Source organism: Diadema antillarum, unplaced genomic scaffold (genome assembly GCF_040938485.1).
Source record: "Diadema antillarum isolate AM-2024a unplaced genomic scaffold, OU_Dant_1.0 seq00001125_RagTag, whole genome shotgun sequence".
Classification (NCBI taxonomy): Eukaryota; Metazoa; Echinodermata; class Echinoidea; order Diadematoida; family Diadematidae; genus Diadema; species Diadema antillarum.
In genome coordinates, this window is record NW_027271939.1 from 115,727 (window position 1) to 139,580 (window position 23,854).

The window sequence follows — 23,854 nt, forward strand, 5'->3', positions numbered from 1 at the left end:
TTACTGAAAGAGCAGAGTTTCTGACTGCAACGTGTACAATCGTATATGACATGTCACGGCGTTACAGTGCAATATTTTTCTTTATTTTGTTGTTTTTGTTAATCTGTTATGATTTCAATCATGTTTTGTTTTATCTGGAAGTGTTATACTTTGATGTCAAACATTCATCATTCATCATCATCTCATTCTGCCTAAAGGAGAAACACTATGAGTTGTAAGTAAGACAACAAGATTCTCCATAGGTTTTTTTACACACATTTCAGAGGTCACGGTGTTACAGTCACGGTGTAACGGTGCACTTATTTATAATCTATGTCATAATTTTCCTGTCAATTTATTCTTTAATCAAATTTTACTTTCTTATTATCATTGATTCTCTAGTACATCCAACGAACAGATCCACTTATCAAAATGTTCATTAGTTTCATAGAGTTTGGTCAGTAAACAAAGTGCACAAAAACCCATGTCCATTTTGCGTCACGGTGTTACAGTGGTAATTAATTATCCATAACTCATTTACCCAAGCAATTTTTCTTTCTTTCTTTTCTTTTCAAAGTTGCTTATGATGATATGCATAGATACACAATGAAAAATTGTTCTCAAGTGTTACATTTTGTTTGTTATTTACATTTGATGAGTGAAATTATACTCAAAAGTGTCACGGTGTTATCGTGGAATTGCGCTGAAAAAAAAATCCCCATTAGAACTTCCTGGATCAAAGTTTATGAGTATGTCATTGTGATTGGACCTATAGGGGATTTCACATGCTCGCCCACTCTGTTTTTTGTTTTATTTACTTATCGCTATCAAGCCACATCATTCCTAGCTGGGGAACTGCTGCTTGTATACTTACAATCACGGTACAGTCCCCCGTGGAATGGTTTAATGATATCGGTTTGTCTCGATTGGTACGACAATCTATGCAAGTTTTGCTCTCTTCACAAGAAGTATTCACCAAGAGTTACCTCCTTTCCAAACGTGAACACTCATTTGCATCTTGTGGGTGGAGAATACGTGGAATCCGTTGACATCGTTTCTTATATACTAAAAAAAAAGAGAATTCAAACAAAAGAATGATCTGTTTGTAAAGATCGCTTTTTTCTTTTCGGCTGGAGCAGCGATCACTTCCTGGTCTGATATAGTCCTGAAACGGCCATTCTACCTGGGATCAGGATCACGTAAGTTATCCGACTATAGACTTTGATTCTATCTTAAGCGGGTTCCCTATATCACGACTGGCGCCACAATTGAAATCGTGGTCTTAATCGTGAAGCAATCGTGATGATCTTATCAGATCGTATAGGATTGTATCAGATCTTGAGGTCAATCGTGGCAATCGCGTTAATCGTATACATTTTTTTTTGACGGTTCAAACATTTTCTACAATTAACCCGATTGACTTTTAATCTTGATCATCGCATCAGACCGTCTAGGATCGTATAAAAACGCAGCAAATTTCATCTAATCGTGATTCTTAATCGTGTTGATTATAATTTCATTAAATGAAGTTGTATTGTAGATTTTTCGATATTATCATACATTATGTTAATCATGTCATTATCAATATCTTATTATTACCATTGTGCAGACACCCAAAACATGAGTAATTCCCCGTAATCAAAATGGGGTATCTTTTTAACGAAAACAAAAATTGAGCAAAAATGAAAAGGCAATTATCATGTCTCCTCGTATTCACTCAACTCGAAGATTATACATATTTTGTATTCCGCGAGGTGGTAGCATCTTTAGATTATCATTTCTAAACGGTAAATTGTATGACTGTGTGGGCATTTTTTGCAAGGTACTTATGATTAATTTGTTTATAATTTCATAAAATGAAGTTGTATTATAGATTGTTCGATATTTTCCTACACTTTGTTAATGATGTCATCAATAATATCTTATTATTACCATTGTGCAGACACCCATAACAGGAGTAATTCCCCGTCATCAAAATGGGGTATTTTTTTAACGAAAACAAAATTGAGAAAAATTAAACTGAAACTATATGTCTGCACGTATTGACTAACGTCAGTATAAAAATGAAAATGATTTCCTGAAACGTGCATGAGTGAGCACACATCAAAGGCAAATTGTCACTTTTTTAAAGTATACTAGAGTATATTTTGGGGTGGGGGTGGGAAGTTTTATGTTCCTGTGTATTGTACATAATGATTAAGCGTTGTTGTTGTTTTATCATCCATCGTTTGACCCCTTCGCATCTATAATTGTGACATTTACATTTGTGTGTGTGTGTGTGTGGTTGGTTGAGCACATAGGCGTACCCAGGATTTTTTAGAGGGGGGTGTTCAGTGGCGTACCGTGGGTCAAGATATGGGGGGGGGGGGCGCACCTCATGGAAGCAATATCAGAATTGCATAAATGTACAATTAAATGCGAGCGAGCGGAGCGAGCGAGCTTGAAAATTTTGACATTTTACAGTCCCCAAACTGCCGTTTGTAGCTATATATGATAATATATGTATATATATATGTATATATATATATATATATATATATATATATATATATATATTGCTTTGGAAATTAAGGGGGTTGCACCGGGTGCAACTGCTGGCAGTTGCTGGCAGTAACATCAGGAGAATGGCATAACGATTAAATGCGAGCGAGCGAAGCGAGCGAGCTTGAAAATTTTGACATTTTAAGTCCCCAAACTGCCGTTTGCAGCTATATTTTTTCGCTCAAGAAATTAAAGGGAGGGGGCGCACCGGGCGCAACTGCTGGTAATTACTGACAGCAACATCAGGAGAATTGCATAACGATTAAATGCGAGCGAGCGAAGCGAGCGAGCTTGAAAATTGTGACATTTTACAGTCCCCAAACTGCCGTTTGTAGCTATATTTTTTCGCTTTAGAAATTAAGGGGAGGGGGCGCACCGGGCGCAACTGCTGGCAATTACTGACAGCAACATCAGGAGAATTGCATAACGATTAAATGCGAGCGAGCGAAGCGAGCGAGCTTGAAAATTGTGACATTTTACAGTCCCCAAACTGCCGTTTGTAGCTATATTTTTTCGCTTTGGAAATTAAGGGGGAGGGGGCGCACCGGGCGCAACTGCTGGCAATTACTGACAACAACATCAGGAGAATTGCATAACGATTAAATGCGAGCGAGCGAAGCGAGCGAACTTGAAAATTTAGACATTTTACAGTCCCCAAACTGCCGTTTGTAGATATATTTTTTTCGCTTTGGAAATTAAGGGGGAGGGGGTGCACCGGGCGCAACTGCTGGCAATTACTGAGAGCAACATCAGGAGAATTGCATAACGATTAAATGCGAGCGAGCGGAGCGAGCGAGCTTGAAAATTATGACATTTTACAGTCCCCAAACTGCCGTTTGTAGCTATATTTTTTCGCTTTGGAAATTCGGGGGGGGGGGGGGGGGCGCACCGGGCGCAACTGCTGGCAATTACTGGCAGTAACATCAGGAGAATGGCATATAACGGTTAAATGCGAGCGAGCGAAGTGAGCCAGCTTGAAAATTTTGACATTTTACCGTCCAAAAACTGTCGTTTGTAGCTACATGTATACTTTTTTCGCATTGGAGGGAGGGGGCACCCGGTGCCCCCCCCCCCCCCCTGGATCCGCCACTGGTAGTCAAGGGTGTCGGTTTATGTTCATGATTGGGGGAGGTATGACCAGCGAGGGGGCGTCGAAGTGACCAAGCGGGAGAAGGATGTCCAAAATCTGCACTTTATATAGAGCATCCCCTAATTTGTTTGTGTTTGTGAGTGTGTGTGTTTCATATGGATGGAAAAGTTAGGAAATAGCCAAGGTCAAGTCTTATTATTGGCAATGCAAGGCATTTTAATATAGACTAGTATGTAAAGCAACATTGCAAAATCACTGATCAAGCTTTGATAGCAAATGTGTACAACCTATCAAACATTGCGCAACATTGCAGCGACTCTTTTTGCCATTCCGATATTCTGAGTACACTGCGCACATCCTGCTTGTATTCAAAATGCCAACCAGGAATCACGCTGAATCACAATCTTTTGTCGTCTCCGGGCTTTTTGAACAATGTTATACCTCTTTAATTATATGGTTAAAAGAAATCTTAGAAAAATATCTTTTTTTCTTGATCATCCTTTCATGTCGATTTCAAAAGCAGTTTACTAACCCTTGAATTACCATTTTCGTAGGTTTTTTTCTTGTTTTTTCTTTTTTACCAGCGGATTGGGGGGGGGGGCACACGTGCCCCCCCCCCATGCCCCCGTAGTTACGCCACTGTTCCTAGACCTAGATATCTAGTGAATTTTAGGCGCAATAAAGTCATCCAACCACAATTTGTAGACTCACACTCAGTTATTTTTCAGTTTTAACTTCAGTCACTGAAAAAATTCATATCTACTATTACTAAAGATTACGAAGTCCATGTGCTATTACTAATTACATTGAGTAGCAAGTAACTTGCTACTCCCAGAGCTTCCAGAGCTTGCTGCTTCCAGTAGGCTACTACACTGACTGTACTTCTTGGTAGTCAGTGGCGTATCTTAGGGAAAACGGCGCCCCTAATTTCTGAAAAAGTGTTCAACCGCAACCCCATCCCGGTAGGGACTTTAAAAAAGTCCTCATGATATGCTTTTTGAAGCACTTAAGAGGGGTCTTTTGAGGGTGATTTAAATGTAATAGGCAACCCTAAATTTTGATATATTTTGGCGAGCGAGCGCAGCAAGCGAGCCGAAAATTTTTATATTTCAGCTTTATACATAACATGGAATTCTTGTCATTTTTGGTTATTAAATCTTCGAATTACAATTCTAATCATAGTGACGGCCTTATGGATAACGATTTATACCAACAGTGTCCAAAGCCATCCCGGCAGGGACTTTAAAAAAGTCCACATGATATGCTTTTTCATGCACTTAGAAGGGGTCTTTTGAGGGTGTTTTAAAAATGTAATAGATATTGAAGAATTTTGGCGAGCGAGTGCAGCGAGCGAGCCGAAAATTTTTGTATTTCAGCTTACAAAACATGGAATTCTTGTCATTTTTGGTTATTAAATCTTGGAATGACAATTCTAATCAAGATATAGTGACGGTCTTATAGATAACGATTTATACCAACAGTGTTCAACCCCAATCCCATCCTGGTAGGGACTTAAAAAAAGTCCACTTGATATGCTTTTTCGAGCACTTAAAAGGTTTTTTTTTTTTTTGAGGGTGATATAAAATCTGATAAATTTTGATAAATTTTGGCGAGCGAGCCGACAATTTTTGTATTTCACCTTAAAAAACATGGAATTCTTGTCATTTTTCGGTTATTAAATTTTACAATTCTAATCAAGATAAAGTGACGGCTTCATAGATAACGATTTATGCCAACAGACTTGGAAAAATACTCTAAATTACTACGAGTGAGTGAGCCGAAATTTTTATATTTCCACGTCATCATTACGTTTTGTTCTTCTTATTTTTGGGGGGACAAATTTTGGCGAGCGGGCGCAGCGAGCGAGCCGAAAATTTTTATATTTCAGCGTTACAAAACATAGAATTCATGTTTTGTTTTTATCTTGTTTGATTTGGTTTTCTGCCTCCCCCCATTCTCCTTCTTCTTCTTTTTTTTTTCTGGTTTTTTTTTCACGTGCCCCCTTGCCCCCCCCCCCCCTAGATACGCCACTGTTGGTAGTTGATACTACTAACTTAGCATGCAATGTGCCTATAATAGGCTGCAGCGCAGCATGCATTGTACACACATAATATTATGCATCATACACAATTTACGGTGAACATTATGCGCAATGTATCTTCGCGATTCGGTCAGAAAGCAAAGCAGGGATCGGGAATGTCTACTGTTTGCGCGTAAGCTTCGCGCGCGGTGCAGTAACGTAGTATTAACACGTATACTGTACACGAGTTCTTTAGTGCGTATGATATTATGTAACTCCATAATGTATCATCATCCACACAAACATTAAAACAAGGAAGAGAGAGAGAGAGAGAAAATGAACGCAAAAGAAAGGAAAGGCGGAATTCAAAACGGAAATAAAAGCGGTAGAGACAGCTTTTGTTTCATTTGTCAACATCTAAACATTGCTGAAGAGGGGTGTTGAATAGCTCAAACACCTCCCTTTTGCCCAAGGGAGGTGTTTGAACACCTTAAACACCCCCCTTTTGGCAAAGGGGGGGGGGGGTGTTTGAACACCCAAAACACCCCCCCCCCCCCCCCCCCCTCGGTACGCCCTTGGTTGAGCACAATTTAGAGGAAAATTGCTACGGTCAACTCTCATTAACTGCAAAATCCATTTAGTTTATAGGATTGTTATCAGATAATGCAACCAAAATCTAACAGCCCATGTCGAGTGAGCATAAGAAAGAGTAGTTGTGTCCTCGTTGAGTAAGCATGCACACTCTAAAGATGGAGCAAGAAATGCAAAATTGCACTCTTGATACTGAATAAGGAAGGGGTGGCATAATGGGTGAAAAAAATAACAGCACCATTGAAACATTCACCAGAAGAAGAATGTTTCCCATATCCTGCAAAGATAACTTTTGTGACTTTTCAAAAGTCACAAAATTCTCTCATTATTTTTCACAGTTAGTTAGTCAGTAAGTGTAGAAATACCCCTGCGAAATAATTTTGCTTAAAACTTTTTGTTTGTTACAGTTATGTTAAACATTGTTGAATAAAACAATAAAGCAAGCCAAATCAACTAAACTTTCAATTCTCTATGATATAACGACATTTTCAAATAAAAATGTATATGGTACATACACTGTGCTAATATGAAATCAAACACACAAGGGATACCATCAATTCGGCCAAAGTTCTTATATCGAGCGTAGATAACACATTATGTTAGCATTAAAAAAGATCGCACCCTCTTTTTTAGCTTCAATTTCATCATATTTTCTTCATGTATTTCAGAGGAAGGCGTAAACATTTGTCTTTTTTCGGGGGAAGAGGGGGTAATGATCTGATCATGTGTATTCGGTGTATCTCTTTTTTTTGGGGGGGGGGGCTGGGAGGGGAAGAGTGAGCATGTCGATTAAATAATCTATTAATTTCTTTAGGTTAAATATTAGAGGAGGGGCAATCTGAAGTGGTGGCTGGCCTTAGTGCTGTTTTCTCTCTGATGATAACGTAATCGTCATTCGCAATACTGCAAAGGTCACGTTCTCATCATCCTCAACCTGTCAACCCTTAACATCATCGATGGTTGTGGATAGTATAGGCCTATCACTCGGTAGAATTTAAGGAAACAATGAAATCCATTGTTAGCCGGACTATGATATTCCCATTTGTGTCCAACCGCACCTTAAATGGGGGTCGCTCTTGATCCTGATCGTAAAATATATCGTATCTTATCTCAACAGCCCGCACTGGATCGCGGCATACGTATTGGAACTTATCAGAACGTAGCTGCACCTACCAAATCGGGGATCCCGATCGTAATGATCGTGTTAGATCGGTACCAACCGTGGACTCAATCAGGGCAATCCTATCGGATCGTTTTTGTACGGGAGACTAGATCGTGACAGATCGTATGGCTTGAAATAGACCAATTGTGACCATATCGCATCCAAGCGTACCAACACGTATTTAATTTAAAATTTGACACATTTTACCGTTATATTTGGATGATGTATATATGTATATAAAGTATTTCTTCTTCTTAATCAGTGTATTTCATTTCAGTTGTAATCATATGTATAATCGATTTTGTTTGTGTAAAATCAGATTTTGAAAGAGAGTTATATTTGTAATAAATGTAATAAAGCCCACAATGTTTTCTTTGTTCCATGTTAAGAAAAACTATAATTATGTATCATTCTTAATTGTTTTGATGAAATGAATCATATCCAGCTATCGCTAAGATATTTGAAAAGTATATCTAAAATTGAGTTACTGCATTTTATCCAAAATTCGAGTACTGTCATCTCAGTATGGCTTTAGAAATAGACACTCCACATATTCCACAGAACCAGAATTAAATAAAATGCAATTCAAGATCTGGAAAACAAAATCTTTACTTCATCCATCTCTATTGACCTGTCAAAAACCTTTGCTCTATCAATCATTCGATTTCATTGCATAAGCTTAACCATTCTGATATTTGAATTTTGCCATAGAAGTTTGAAAGTTATTTACACAATCGCTAGAAATATTCTGTCATTAAATGTTTCACATCAGATTATAAAAGGTAAGATATGAAGTGCCATAGGTTTCTATTCTTGGGCCCTTTCGTTTCTATGAAATCGATTTGGCAAATTGTTCTTAATTGCCGTTTGCTGATGACACGAATGTTTCTATGTCCAGCAATAATTTACCATTATTATTTGATAACATGGACTACGCATTAAAGAAATTAGATTTATAAAAGCACGTACAAAACAAAATAATTTTTATTGTAGGAAAGGCTAAGCTTGTGTTATTTGGAACTCATTAGTGTAATGACAATGTTGTTATGAATCATAAAACTGATATCATTAAACGTGTAACAAGTAAAAAGTCATGCTTCATGACAAAATGTCTTAAAATAGTTACATTCATCTGTTGTGCAATTTACTGTCAGAAAACACTGGTATAGTTCGAAACGCAATTCTTATCTCATCATGTGTTGAAAATATATCGTGGTGTTTTTTTTTTAATCCATCCAATTTGGGTATTGTTGAGTTACAGTTTGTTATTCTGAGACTCATTAATAGAAATTCGATTCTTTTTTTTTAATCGTACACATCATGTCACGTTCTCGGATATATGTACCATATTTCAAGAATCCTAGTCCAGTTCTGGGAACAGTTTTGGAAAACAAAAGTACAAAGGGTATTGTAACGTTTTTATATATCACATGGCACACTAACACTGAAAACAGCAATTTCTATTCCTGTTAGTATCCCGTAATCTTTATTTTTATGATTTATCCGATTTAGGTTTCGGCGTTTACAAGATGACCGACGTGCTACAGTCCCGTTCAGATGTCTGGGAAGGTATAGCGTCTATTCTAACTCGGAGTGCAAACTTTCTGGCACGCCTGGTGAGTTATCCTCCAATGCAGTTGCTACTACCAGGTTAAAATGTCACGTTTTGATTGCGACTTAAAGTCATATACCTTTTGTATTACCATTCATTCACATGTAGCACATGTTTACCGTCTCCTTAAAGGGAAGGTATAGTTGTGATTGAGATCGGGATTCAGGTTTTAACTTGTTTTACGCTTTTGTAAAGACAGATATATCCAAAAAGTAGAATTGTTCCAAGCAGTAATGCTTAGTAATGCTTGTCCTCTGTTGATTTGCTTGACAACGGTCTCCTCCAACTGTATACTTAAAGATTTGTAGTCATGAAATATAATATGTATCATTCACATGATTATTTACTGATAACTCCTGTTTGTACATCCATGACTTGCGAATATATTTGATAATTCCACACTTATTTTCTTTAAGCACGTGGAGTAATAAAAGTTACTTAAACTGAAACTGAAAAACAAAAGAGGTCCTGATATAAGGTGTTACCCAGATTTTATCAGAACCACTTTGTTTTTACTTTGTTTGTTTGTTTGTTTATTTGTTTTTGATATCTCAGCCATTTCAAAACTGTTTTTTTAAAGAAATAAAAATTTCAGCTCTCTTAAAACTGTATGCTCTTTAATATTTTGTATAAGTGGATTCTAATCATCTCGCAAAAAGTTAAAAACCTGAATCCACATCTCAACCAAAATTTTACTATCCTCTTGATAATATTTTTCTTGTGTGTCAGAATTTCTTCAAATTGTTGTTTTATTTCTTTTGTACTCCAGGAATTGAGAAGACCAGGATGGCAACTGCAGATGTACTTCCTCAAAGTAATATTTAATACGGACCTTTGTCTCCAATTGTACAAACGCAACGAGGTAGGAAGACGTCCAGAAAAAACGTACAAGATACGCAATTACACAACGAGGTTCGGTCTGCCGGAGTACGCCCGACATCTCATGAGGGAACGTGGCAGGGTGGTCACCATTCAGACTTCCGATCCTTTGTTTGAAGTTGTATACATTGTCTTCGAAAAGTGAGCATGTAAAATTTGGCGTTTAATACATTCACTTGTTGATATCATCTTAAATGCATTCGTCACGGCAAAGTAAGCCTACGTGGTTTAATATCAAATCGTTACTTATCAAAGGCGGCTTTGAACAAAGGCCGGCAAATATATACGTGTATAGAGTTAAGATAAATGAATAAACGGCAACGTTTTTTTAGGTGCGTTCATGCAGCGTTTTCACTCTTGATGTTGACTTTATTTTTTTTTCTTCACGAAACCCTGATATTAAGAGTAACTACGCGCGCAGTTTAGAGGTAATATATCATTACCATGAGAGCTTTACACCGATCTTTACGTAAATACATGTAGTCATTAAAATCCCTTCTTTTTTGGGGGGGGGGGGATGTGAAGGACATGTTTAGTTACATCTTTCGCATTTCAAATTATTTCAATGTTCAAATAACTCCAGTTTTCCCGGTATCACGGGGAAAAAACCCTTTTAAGAACAATGACTTTTAGTGGGTAAAGAGTTTGTAGCCCCTAAACACTAAATCCTTGTTTTATGTCGACTTCGTGGGCTGTATGACTCTTGGGCTATATATCTCGTGAGCTGTTTGAATCATGGGCTGTGATTTTTCGTGAGCGTCGGTCTTGTGACGTTCACCCGTATAGATGCATGTGTAAATTGATTAAATGTCGCACAATAACCATTATTTAATAGGAATGCGTAATTTGCTTTGCTGGTCATCTACAGGGAGAAGTTGAAGGAGTTCACACAAAGAATTGATCCTTACGTAGAGAGCCCTTATCAGCTCGAGTCGGTGAGATCACAACGTTTTTTATTTCTTACATTTAATGTGCAGCTGTGCATGGACAAAATATACTCATGAAAGCATTTCCTTTTTTTTTCGGAAGAAGATTAAGCTGAGCATATGTTTCTAGACCATTATTCCGAAAGTATCAAAACTTTGAATAACTCAGCAATAGAATGCATTCGAAAGCAAAGCTCACATTTGACATGAGCTTATTTGATTCATTTGTAGCTATTGTATATATTGTGTAAAAGAAGAAAAAAGAATTACTATCGACATTGGTCATTTGTGAAGTTACCTTGCATTGTTAGTTGCTGAGCTTTGTCACTGGGAATAACAGACGTTAGAAGGAAAAAAGGTTTTGTAATTAGAAAGCTTTGAAAACGAGTTTTGATGCACAAAGCTATCTCTGGTTGTTATTACAGACAGATAGTTTGGAGGCCCAGTTTAACAAATCACATCACATAAAATCAGACAACAAGAGTTTTATGTGTTATATTAACTTCTCTTTTTCTCTAGTATTGATACTTGATATGGAAAATTCCTTCTGCTTTATGAGATGAGTTGTACTTATCTCGTGACATTACCTGTATATATGAACATTTCATTATATTCTTAATTATTTGTTTGTTGGAAGTGAAATAAAATCAACTTGAAGAAATCAGCAACTTCAAAAAGATGATTATTTCTTCCCCAATGGTTGTAATAGGTGACGCGACAAGTTCCCAATATTCCGTATGAGGAATACGAAGACATCTCCGATAATCCGTACGAACTCCCTCCTGATGTTCCCCAGCGTCCTTCCATGATTCCTACGCAGCTGACGAAGGGAAATACTATCGGACATTCCAAGGACACAATGGAGGACACTACTGACTCCATCTCCTCCCAGACAGCGGAACCAAGCTACCTATTTAAAAGGAGAAACACATCCGATGTGTCACATGTCAACAACCTGCCTCCCCAAAGCCAGAACGTCATCTATATTAACGAGGATGAGATGGAAAACAAACGTGCATCGAACGCTACGGTGAAGGAGTTAAGGAGCGACGAAACCCTTAGTGACTATGTGATGTGAGATTGATGCCCGAGTAACTTTGTTTTCTTTCGTTTTGTCAGTGATTAATTCTGATTAATTTCGTTGTCACTTCAAGTACTCCCTTTAATTGTCTCTACCATGTCTTTTTTAACAAAAATTATGAATTTGATTCTCATCAGCACTGTTTTATTTTAGTCGTACATGTGCAACTACTTGAGTCGTAAAGGGAACTTTATAAAAACATTTCAAAGTTCATTGTATAGATGACGCAGGTTGCGTGTCACTTCATCAACCCCGTGACATTTGATGCTCTTGGTTAAAACAGTTAACGAAACATGTCTTGTCATGCCGAAGATGCCCACAATCAATTGGTTGATTATCATGGCACTACATAGGGATACAGACCAAGCCTGACCTGTCCTACGTTGTCCTTCGAAACTGCTTTTAATGTATACACTGTACAATCTCTCATTTGTTTTTCTCTTCTTCTTTAAAAAAAAAAAGTGCCCAATGGTGGTTTGTTACTTGCTGACCCTTGACATAAATGGATCAAGGGTTGGAGCAGCCACTACTTCCTCTGGAAGGTTGTTCCAGTCCTTTATGGTTCTCGGTGTCGAAAGATGACCCCTGTATTGTGTTCTGCAAGTAACAAGCTGGAACTGTTTGCTGTGAGAGCGCCGTTGGCTAAGGGGTAGTGAAAGGATTTTTGGGTTTGTTTATTGGGCAGTGGGCAAGGTCTTTGCTGATCCTAAAGGCCGTGTCACACCTTTCCGGGCAAGCTACTCGGGCTTGTTGCGGGGGGGGGGGGGGATTTTCCAGCACTCAGGAGAATTTCCCCGAGCGGACAAGAATGTTTGCAAGTTTCGCACTTGTTTTTTACCTATAAAACTAGACGCGTGCTACTTATCTTCTACTTGCGTGTATTCCGTATGACCTGCCTGAGAGCTTTGAAACCGATCCATTTTCTGTTACGAGCGACTTACAGGTACTGAGAAGTAACTACGTTGGAGTTGCATGAGAGGTGCTGCCGGTAAGGGTCTCCTACTGTGTTCTGCGTGTACCTCAGTCTGCGCTCGACCCCCCACGACTCACTCGCAACAAGTTTTGAGCATGCTCAAGGCCTTGTCAAATCGTATCTGGGGAAGTTTTACGGCTTGACTTGCGGGGAAGCAAATTTGCTACCTGGAGCTCTCCGCAGTTGGTACCTGACAGTACCTAGCGCGTATCTCGGAGGTGCTCACTTTCACCGCAGCAGAGTTTTGAGCATGACCAATTTTTTTTTCCAGGTGAGTCGCGAGGATGCCCGGAGAGGTCCACGCAGAACGCCCGAATAGGAAGCCCTTAGCGGCAGCATCTCGCAAGCAACTCCCACGCAGGTACTTCGCAGTCCCCGTATGCAGCCAAGATAATCACATTCTGTGGGACTTCTGCCATTCCGTCAGAGGAATTCCTTCACTGAGATGTCAGCACTCACGCGACTGGTACACAGGTCACACAGTATACCCGCGAGTAGAATTTAAGTAGAACGCGTCCCAGCACTTAGGACACATGCTCTGACTTGCCCAATTCCTTGTCCGCCCTCAGAAATTGTCCGTATGCTGGAAAACCCCCACACACAATAAGCCCGCGTAGCATGCCCGGAAAGGTGTGACAGGGCCCTAAACATGGTTGCGGGTAAAGAGATTTACGTGCGCACCTCCGGGCGACTACGAGTAAGTACGCGCTAGGTACTGTCATGCGCGGGTCATCTGCGGGGACCTCCGGGTTGTAAAGATTGTTCTTCCCAAGTCGCACACAAGGCTTGCCCGGAAAGGTGTGACATGGCCTTAAACAGCATGGAGAGACGTGAGGTCTTTCTGCGGTGTTCCAGGGACTGCCAGCCAAGGGTCTTGATCATCTGACTAATGTACGATCAGCACAATGAATATTGTGTCAGGTTCTTGCAAGCTCATGATAGCCAGGAAACGTTCACTACTATCAGACCGAGTGTACAATTCTTCTCTGGGGGTATAAGAAAGCACAACTTTGTTTATCACACTCCTCGCCTGGCCTGGGAAACCGTCATAAAGCGTGGCTTTCTATGTTTTTCCCCTCGCACTTAAGGGCCCAAGAACAGAGTGTGTAACATATCACATGGACACCGATATGTGCCATACGTGTATGAGGCTGATTCACAGCACTAAAACTTCTCAAAAATGATCATGTCACAAAACTGATGAATATTTTGAACGCGCTTGATCTTATGAAAAAAGAGAACTTAAATGTGACACTTGTGATCAATCGCGTTATACTGCTTGTGTATCAATATCCGCGATCTTTGTGCATAATAGCATGCTATAATTTGAATAATGTATTATGATGTAATAAAATAAAATATGATATAATATAATATAATGTAATATAATTTCAAAAATCTTATGTTATATAATATAATATGATATAATATGATATAATGTAATAATATAATATGATATAATATAATATAATCTCATATAATATAATCATGATATGATCTGATATATTTAAATATAACATTATAATGTCATATAAACAGTACATATTGAATGCACTATACTACACTAAGAATGCATGACTAATGCGTTATTAGTCTTAGTGCAGTTTTATTTACGAACACGAATAGCACGTGAGTGTATACTGGCTATTGTAGTATATGAAAAAGCATTTAACATTTGTTATTGTCATTGCTTCGTAACATTTATTTCACTCATTCCCATTTGTTTAACATGGAATCTCCCGTGCATAGATAATGAAAAAGAAAGCAAAGTTCACAAAGGAAAATTTAGAACGAAATCAATGAATATCAATTACGGTATCAATTCGATCAGTTACAAATAAATCTTTTCCTGAACACACTATTTACTGCAATGTACTACAGAATGATATTCTACAATATGTTGTTACATTATATAGATGATGACTGGCAGGGGAGGGAACATACCGAATGTTCCACCCGAAGGGTTTGAAGTGCTTTTGAGGGAGGTTATCAGGCCCGAGACGAAGCCAAGGGACTTATAGTCTCCCCTGAGGGTGGAACGTTAGGTACACAGATACAATGTTCCCGACAACAAAAGTCATCATCTGTTGTATTATATGGGTTAGTAAAATTTGCTTTGTCACATTGTATGGAATAGGTAAATTTATCATATCGATTGCGTGAAAAAAATATGATCGTTCAATCGTTTGGTTTGTCATTTTTGTCATCGTTTGTCATTTGTTACGTGAAAATGTTTTCCCATAGGAGAACATTACGAAAATGTTCTGCCCTTGGGCGAACATAACCAATGTGCCTCCATCATGTGAATGTGTTTAGCCAATCACTGACCAGTATTTGACTAACCCATTTAATATAATATGATATAATTAAATATTGTTCTGGTCATTATTCACGATGTCACTGCAGGCAATTTCGACGAGACCAGCACAGGGAAGATGGCATCAAACAGACCCTACGTGCCACTGATATCAGTCAAAAATCCCTCAAGCTGGCGTGCCACAAACAATCCTTGGTGTAAGTTTCAAAATGACCCAACTGACACCGTCGATATCAGATGAAATCAACAAGTAAAAGTAAAAGTTTTGTCGAAAGACGACATAAACGGATGTTGATAATGAATGGCAATGTTCATCTTTAATGAAGTTCTATATACCCATGAAAATATCAGTATAATTTTGTGTATGCTCAAATATCTTTTTTTAGAAAGTTCGAGGTTCGCAATTGCCATTTCGATATGAGTACACATTGACAGTTCAAGACACCAATTTAAGTAAATCAGTGGCAATTAATTTGTCAGCTAAAACAGGCTTCAATATAATGGCAGGAGAATGCTTAAACTCATGCAGCCTTGGCGGAGATGTGTTCACTAAGTTATGACAACAAAATAATACATTCAGCCACTTTAATAAGCCTTTGGACTTCGGACCTTCGTCGAATTGTACTTGGGGCAGCTGGGCTAGAGTGTATGTTACACACACACACACACACACACACACACACACACACACACACATATATATATATATATATATATATATATATATATATATATACAGTGGACCCCCGTTATAACGAAATCCTCGGGACCGGCAGTTTCTTTCTTTATATCGAAATTTCGTTATAACCGAACAAATAAACAATAAAATTACATAGTGTGGATAATGTTGGGGGCCCGAATTTTTACTTTTGTGTAACCGGAAATTCGCTATAACTGTGTTCGTTATAACGGGGGTACAGTGTATATGTATGTATATATATATATATATATATATATATATATATATATATATATATATTGTGCTTCTTTTTCTTCACGACGGTGCAGTGTTGCTGGTGTATCCACGCCATTGGCCACGGAGCTTTATGTAGGCGATGTGTTACTTCGAGCAGACAACAAGGCTCTATATACCACTCACGACTGCTACGATACCTTCAAATGTGCCGTGAAACACGAGGTAGTTTTTCTTTCTTTCTTTCTTTGTTTTTCTTTCTTTCTTTCTTCATCCTTTCTTTCTTTCCGTAATTCTCACCACGATGATCTGGAATGAAACATAACTCATTTCAGTTGTGATAAATGTGTGTTTAGCCCTAATGTAGTTTCTTTCGCCAAGATGAGAACCTGTGGGTAAGGTAAAATTGAAAGATGATTATGTATATCGAGTTCATATTGTTTGGAAAATCTCGTGAGCATGACAAGGTACCAATTCAACCCTTTTAGCTTATTTCATTTCCATAGTTTGTTATGGAAGAGATAAAGTGAAAAATATCACATTGCTGTGAGAGTTGATTTCACACGCATGACATGGAAGATACGAAAGGAAACCACTGCACTAGGACTAGGGAAATTCTTCACTTTGTGTCTTTCAAAACCGTACTCGTAACATTAATTTCCCTCTAGAGAATGCATGTTGATAGTGTAAGGCTGTGCACTACAATGCGAATAATGCATGCCTTTGGAAAAAAATCCAAGGAAACAGAATTATAATATTACGTAGTATACGGACTGCTAACTTCACAAACGTGTGTGATCATGTGTATGTGTTACACACATTAGTCAGCATAACATTATACCCCCCCAAAAAAAAAAAAAAATACCGCGTGTAAGCCTTAATCTTTGCAAAGTAATATTTTGCGCATCAAAAAAAAAAAAGAAAAAAAAAGAAGAGAGAGAGAGAGAGAGAGAAAGGAAGAGTCTCATACTGCTCTTTTATGGCCTGCAGGTGGAACTTCAACTGTTGCGAGTCCCACAAGGTGTAATGTGTCACGTCAACCTTCCAGAAGATGGGCGTATTGAAGCCCTCGGAGCTGAGTTTGAAAGTGACATTTTCGGAATTGAGGTGAGTATGAATAATGGCGAAATTTCCTACGTATTTAACATGACTGTAATGATATCAATTCCGGTATATATATAAATATATATATATATATATATATATATATATATATATATATATAGTTATTGTTACACAAATGTTCACTCAAATGAATGCAAAGCGGTCTCAGTGAATTGAAATGAGCAAATCTTCCGGAGCTTTATTAGGAAACTGCTTAACAATCACTTTCAAACCGGAATAATAATTTTCATCTAAAACATTGCAGCGAAATTAACCATAGCAATTCAAGGCTAGGTGGGATAACTAGATAACTTAAAGACAGATTATGTGAAACCTGGCCAGGGTTTCACCCTAAGAAAACCAACGTCGGGGCCCAACTCGTCTGCGACGTGACGGGGAGGCGACGCCAGACACTATCGCGTGGAGAACGCGTCGATCCACAGGGACGTCGTCGAATCAGCGGGCGACGCTATCTCAGGTCAGCTTGCCGCTCCGCGACTATGCCGGGCAGAAGGGCGTTGGCCGCTGGGTGCGCATTGCCATTCACACAGTCTCGACGCCCTGGATCGACCTCGGCTCGGCTCCCACTGGTAGCCGTGTAGCAATCACAGGTGGGCGTTGGCTCCAGACCACCTGGTGGTTCGCCTGGCCAAGTCAACGAAAACTTATCGACGCCGTCGTCGTCGAAGGGAAACTGGCTAGAAGCAGGTTGGCATCTCCTGGATTATCCTGCTGTTTAGCACTTTAACTCAGTTCGCAGAACACTTGTCTTAGGGAAAGCAATTTCTCCCAAGACCGTGGACGGGACGTTGAGAAAGCTATAACGATCCTCTCTAACCGGAGTCTGATTGTCGACTGACGCGAGCAATGCATTTTTAACATGAGCATTATCAAATACATGGAAAATTCCATCAGGCATGCAAAGCTTGATATATTCACAACATTAAACTCAACCTGGGCGAAATGTATGGGACTGCGGTTCAAAACGAATAACTCAACGTTATGATTACGTAACCGGCGGTCTTTACAAACATTCGCGATCGAGCACGTGTGATCGCATACACATGATCATAAAACATAAAACTACATTCTAAAGTGATTATATGGGCAAATTCGTAACAGATATCACTCTTTGTGATATTGCACTTTTATTATGGCACGTCGTGTATTGGGACTCTCGTATTTTTCTCTTGGTAGATCCTGATAAAAGTCGCGTGCTGAAAGTTTAATGACTAGAGGGAGCATTTGAGAGCAACGTCTCAAACTTATAATTTCTTACTCATTTTCTCCACATTATAAACATGCTATATATATGCTATATATATATATATATATATATATATGTATGTTTATAAATTTATATATTAGTGTTTGTATGTACGTTTAATGTAATATTCACATTTATCTAAAGATGTATTATGTAATATAATACTGTGTGTGTGTTTATAAATTTATCTATTAGTGTTTGTATGTACGTTTAATGTAATATTCGCATTTATCTAAAGATATATATGTATATATATATATATATATATATATATTATATATTATATATATATAAACATACAAACCTATACCACACGGCAGGTCACAAAGTTCAACGGCAGTGGACTCCTTGTCTTGAGTGGCCAGATATCAAACCAATTGTCTGCCAAGTTTTCCAAAGACGAGGAGAAGATCAACCTCGGTCTGGTTGAGATTAATCGAAATCCCGTGCCGCTGGATTGCTCCCACGAAGAGGTGAGTTTGAAAGCATCTGGGTCAATGAAACTTTCGTAAAGGGCCTACTATCAACAACGCCATAGCCGTAGCTTTTCAAACCATCAAATTTCTCGAGGAATATTTTCTACTTTCAGCACTAAAATCACGGCCATTGAATAAAACAAAACGGTAGAAGATTATAAAACAAACACACATACACACAAAACAAAGCAAAAACGCACGCACATACCATTGCATATGCACAATCTTTGTATGATTTAACATTGCCATGTCTTCTGGGGCTCACTTTAGAGTTCCCTGTAGTTAGATTGTCCAGATCATATCTCGAGATAAATTTGTATTATTCTGTAATGATCCTACTTGAATTCTACACTTTCTGTGTTCTTGCTCAGGTCCAGAACATGTTACGTAATGCCGGTCGAGAACTCACCTTGGTATTTCTTCCTATGGATCTGGTAGAAGTTCTTCATGTTGCTGCAAGCTCGGAGAAATAAGTCAATAACAATGGGGAGATTTAAGAAACTACCGCAACACTACAGGCTGCTGATGCATCGATTCCCCCCCCCCCCCCCACCCAAAATAAAAAAGAGGTGGAAGTCTAAACATAGAAAAGTCGTTTCTTTAACTGATAAAGAGTAAGGCCTACACTTTCGTATAGAAATAGCACAGAGTCTGAGAAATGCATGTGCTGAATTCCATATTCAGTATTAGAGCACACACATACACCCACAAGTCTTTTAGCATCCAGATATTTTTGTATCGAATCCTAAGTAGGCTACATTTACAGTTATGATTCACTGCTTTCTGAGTCTTAAGCGTCGTTTTTATGCCTCCGCCACGGTTGTCCGACCGTCCTTCCTCAGTCTTTACCTCCGTTATCATTTTGAAGGTACTTTCTTTGAGATTTACCATATAAAGATTCTCTTGGACAAGTTTCAAGCCATGAGGTCAAAGGTCTGGAGATAATGCTAAATTTTCATTTTTTCCCTGTCTGGAAAATTGCTCAAGGTATCTTCAAAATATTTGGTTGATATGCATGTATTGCTTGACTATTGTCTTACCATTCTTTGATCTGTAGATGTACACTGTATGTCAAGAACGTAATTTGTTGAAAAGATTTCATAAATGAAGTGGTAAATGAAATATACATATTTACGAAGCAGGATGTAGAGATACAGATATATAAATATATATATATATACATATATACGTATATATTTATATATATTTATATATATATGTATATGCGGATAACATAATCGTATCATGGTATGAATATATACCATTCACACACAAGCAGAGCGAAATTTCTTGGTTTGTACCTTCTTTTGTATGTTTGGCTTAGTTTTTATGTGTTGAACATCTTATCCGTGGTCCTATACCACGAATGTCCTTTTTCAATGCAATACAGTGCCCATGTGTATTTAATATCAATGTCATAGTGGTTTCATTATCTGCAGTTATGAATCGTTTACGTAACAAAGTATGGATTTTCCAGTTGGCGGAAGCAAATATAAAGATAATACATTCGAGCCAATAATACATTGTGCTATTAAGAGGACTGCCTTTATCACTGTCTATGCTGTTTCAAATCTTGTGTTTGAACCAAGCGTGCCTACTATTGTGAAAAGAAAAAAAAATCTCAAATTCATTATATAAGGGTTGAATGTGATAATTACCTCTAAAGTGATCATCCACGGTCACACCATTGTATATTACAGCTTTTTATCTTGAGACTGTTTTTTTTATTCCAATTCCTCTCGAGTTTTTTTTAATGTCTGTTGTATTAGTTCCAAACAACATACATGCAGTTTTACCATCTTTACCCACTTTCCAAAATTTAAATCATCCTTTGGAAACGTTTTCTCTATTTTCTTCAATCTTTATGCGATTGATAGAAAATAACAATGTGAAGAAACATGTAGGGTATCATTGACAGTGATGAGAAGCAGGGATCCAAGTAGAAAATATTTTCGTATTTCTTTTGTAATGTTCATTTTTTAAACAGAATGTCATTGACTGATGTATTCCATCCAAAGGACTGATTTTGTACAACTGCAGTCCTATGCTGTCATACTACAACATAACCTTAACTCGAAAACTTCAAAATAGGACAGAGAAGTAGCCATATAACAAGTACAAATACCCTGACTTCTGAAATCATTACCGACAGCTTGTAATCTTAAAACTTTCTATGAATTTTCATACTTATGAAGACCGGTCATTGCCAATTGTGTGTCATAATAAAGTTCTTGGTGTTATATCATTGGATTGTCGGCGGACGATGGATACAGATTTTTTTTTTTCCCCAGAGAGAATATTGTCACTGCTTTAACAGTATGGATATCTGTAGTTAGACTGATTTCCAGACCCTTTGCAACCTGGACTCCACGGCGACGATGTCGCTGCTTTTGCCGAAGGCAAAAGTCACCTTACACTATACCAGTTTTCGACGTTGAGGGCGTCAATATCCTGAATAGCGCGAACTAGTACTAGCAGAGGGTCTGGGAAGCCAGACTAGTCTGTAGTATAAATGGGGAGACACACCCAACTCTCTAAAAAAAATCGAGTGAAAATATTCACTCTTGAAAGAGTGAATACAAAAAAGACTGAATTTCGAGTGAAATTGGAGTGAATTTTGAGTGAAAATGTTCATTTTCACTCATTTTGGAGTGACGTCAGGGATCACTCCAAAATCTTCGAGTGATCCCTGACGTCACTCCAAAATGAGTGAAAATGAGCATTTTCACTCAAAATTCACTCCAATTTCACTCGAAATTCACTCTTTTTTGTATTCACTCTTTTTAGAGTGAAGATTTTCACTCGATTTCTTTTTTAGAGAGCACTTCAGTTCAGCACCCTCACCCACTAGCTGTCTGTTTTCTCTGTTCTGTCTTCACCCTTTCCGCTATTCTTCTATCATCCCTCCTCTTCCAAGATGTCCCTGCCTACTAGGCTAATAATAATATAACACCTAGGCCGATAAGACAACTAGAGGCGCCTGCCTCCGAGAGAGGCCGAGACTTCACCGGCGTCGGCGGGCGGGTCTTCATCCCGGTCGCCGACGGGAATGGCGTAACTCTGCTTTTCGGTGCAGGAGTAGGCAGGCGACATATCTTCCTAAAACCTGTCCCCTTTCTTCTTCTGTAAATATCTCATTTGTAAATATTAGCAATAGATATAATTAGGTTTTTGTTTGTAAATAATTAGAAGTAGTGTAGGTTTTTATAATTGAATTTAAGTGAATATTTGAATAATATATTTTTGGAGCAAATTGCCCACCCGGTAGAGAGCTTCTCTACAAATCTAAAAGAACAACAACACTTCTGTTCAAATGCTGCCCGTGTATTCACCAAGGCATACACGTGTATAAAGTGACGTCACACTGCCTTGAAATGGACACAAGATAACCATACGAATATGGAATTTTCGATTTCCTACAAAGGTGGCCCCGAATTTGGTCAAAAGGCAATCAACAGTCGAAGCAAAGACGATGCCTACAGAAGGTAAAGCAATAATGTGCGAATTACGCTAGAAGACTACACAAAGATGTGTCTTTATCATCATGGGAAGAATGCCAAAAAATCCATATCGGCGGTCATCGATGGCTTTAAGATTTCCCACAAATGACAGGAAGTTTATACAATCAGAGCCACATTTGCACGTTTCCTTCATCGTGTGTCCATCTTTGGTCAATTCCAAGACAGTTTGAGGCCAGCACTATATAGGCACTCCTTTACTGAGCAAGATGTGATATTACGTACATCTTAGTGTTGTATGCTGTCATGTTTCTGTCCAGTGCTGTATGTACCACATGGAGTAAAGCTAATAAAACTTTATTGTCGTATCATAATAATGAGTGTAGCCGTGTCTCCTTTAGTTTCTTGAAAATAGAATATACCACCATATAAAATATATATGGCAGGATTTATTATGACAATCATATGTACACATTATTACGTGAAGTTGACTTAGCCATGTAAAATTGTTGGTGCTGCATTGTAAGTATAGTCGTGACGTCATGACTATGTCAACAATGTGTAATATATATGCATATATATATATATATATATATACATATATTCATAATTGCCATTTTGTACCTCCGTTATGGAGAAAATTACCAATATATCAAAATTTCGATAGGCCGTTATTTTGTTCCTGCAACTAAAAACAAATAATGGTAATAATCTCTCTCTCTGTCTCTCTCTCTCTCTCTCTCTATATATATATATATATATATTAATATATATATATATATATATATATGTACATATGTACATAAATATGATAGTATATGATAATGTATGAGTGGGTGTGTATTTCCTCTTTTTTCTATTTCTATTGCATCGAAGTTCCTCGTTACGAACGCATACACATCATGTACACACAGATCCACATACCACATGTCAACAAATGTAAATTTCGCTTACTTTTGTCAACCTGTTCTATTAAAGGCACATAAAACAAAGGAACCACGCAGCAGAAAGGGAAGTATTGCAATATGGTACATAATAAATTATGTAGTTTATTTTTTTTACATGTTTACTGCGGGTCCCACTTGTCCAAAGTAGCAGCAAATAAGACAAATCATGATCATTGTCAAATTGTATCTAAAAAAAAAAAATCAGCGACTTATCATATGAACAAAAAAGAATCAGACGGGGTTTATTGCATTCTATAGACAATCGGGTACACGTTCTATGGAGATAATCAAAAGTTCGGAGTGCAATCGAAGGATATGAGATGTTGGACTACAGAGTTATTGTGGCAGCTTGGAGAAAGAAGGTGATTGCTACTCGAGGTACATGACATAGAATTTGGAACGACCGAATTGGTGTCATATTCTATAGAATAATCACAACAGGATTGATAACGAATTTCTAATGTTTGGCAAGTCCTTGGGGCATGAAAACACGATTAAAGCCTGCTCATGCCAAAAAG

The 23,854-nt window shown here is 38.1% G+C and overlaps 1 protein-coding gene and 1 long non-coding RNA gene across 2 annotated transcripts; both read left to right on the forward strand.

Annotated features, from left to right (window-relative positions):
• The first annotated feature begins 882 nt into the window (after nt 1–882).
• LOC139743959 (uncharacterized) lies at nt 883–10,813 on the forward strand. The gene is made up of 4 exons (XR_011711793.1): nt 883–1,178; nt 8,896–8,999; nt 9,765–10,015; nt 10,743–10,813. It is a non-coding gene; the product is annotated as an uncharacterized lncRNA (long non-coding RNA).
• Nucleotides 10,814–11,470: 657 nt separating this feature from the next.
• On the forward strand, nt 11,471–19,435 carry LOC139743960 (uncharacterized). The gene is made up of 6 exons (XM_071654427.1): nt 11,471–11,874; nt 15,261–15,368; nt 16,180–16,309; nt 17,075–17,191; nt 18,776–18,928; nt 19,303–19,435. The coding sequence occupies exons 1-6, from the start codon at nt 11,606–11,608 to the stop codon at nt 19,402–19,404; spliced, it is 879 nt and encodes a 292-aa protein (XP_071510528.1). The 5' UTR covers nt 11,471–11,605; the 3' UTR covers nt 19,405–19,435.
• Nucleotides 19,436–23,854: the final 4,419 nt, after the last annotated feature.

Coding starts and splice junctions, on each gene's coding strand:
- LOC139743960 (XM_071654427.1), top strand. CDS start 11,606: ATGATTCCTACGCAGCTGACGAAGGGAAATACTATCGGACATTCCAAG. Junction 15,369..16,179: donor TGCCACAAACAATCCTTGGT/GTAAGTTTCAAA, acceptor ACGACGGTGCAG/TGTTGCTGGTGTATCCACGC. Junction 18,929..19,302: donor TGGATTGCTCCCACGAAGAG/GTGAGTTTGAAA, acceptor GTTCTTGCTCAG/GTCCAGAACATGTTACGTAA.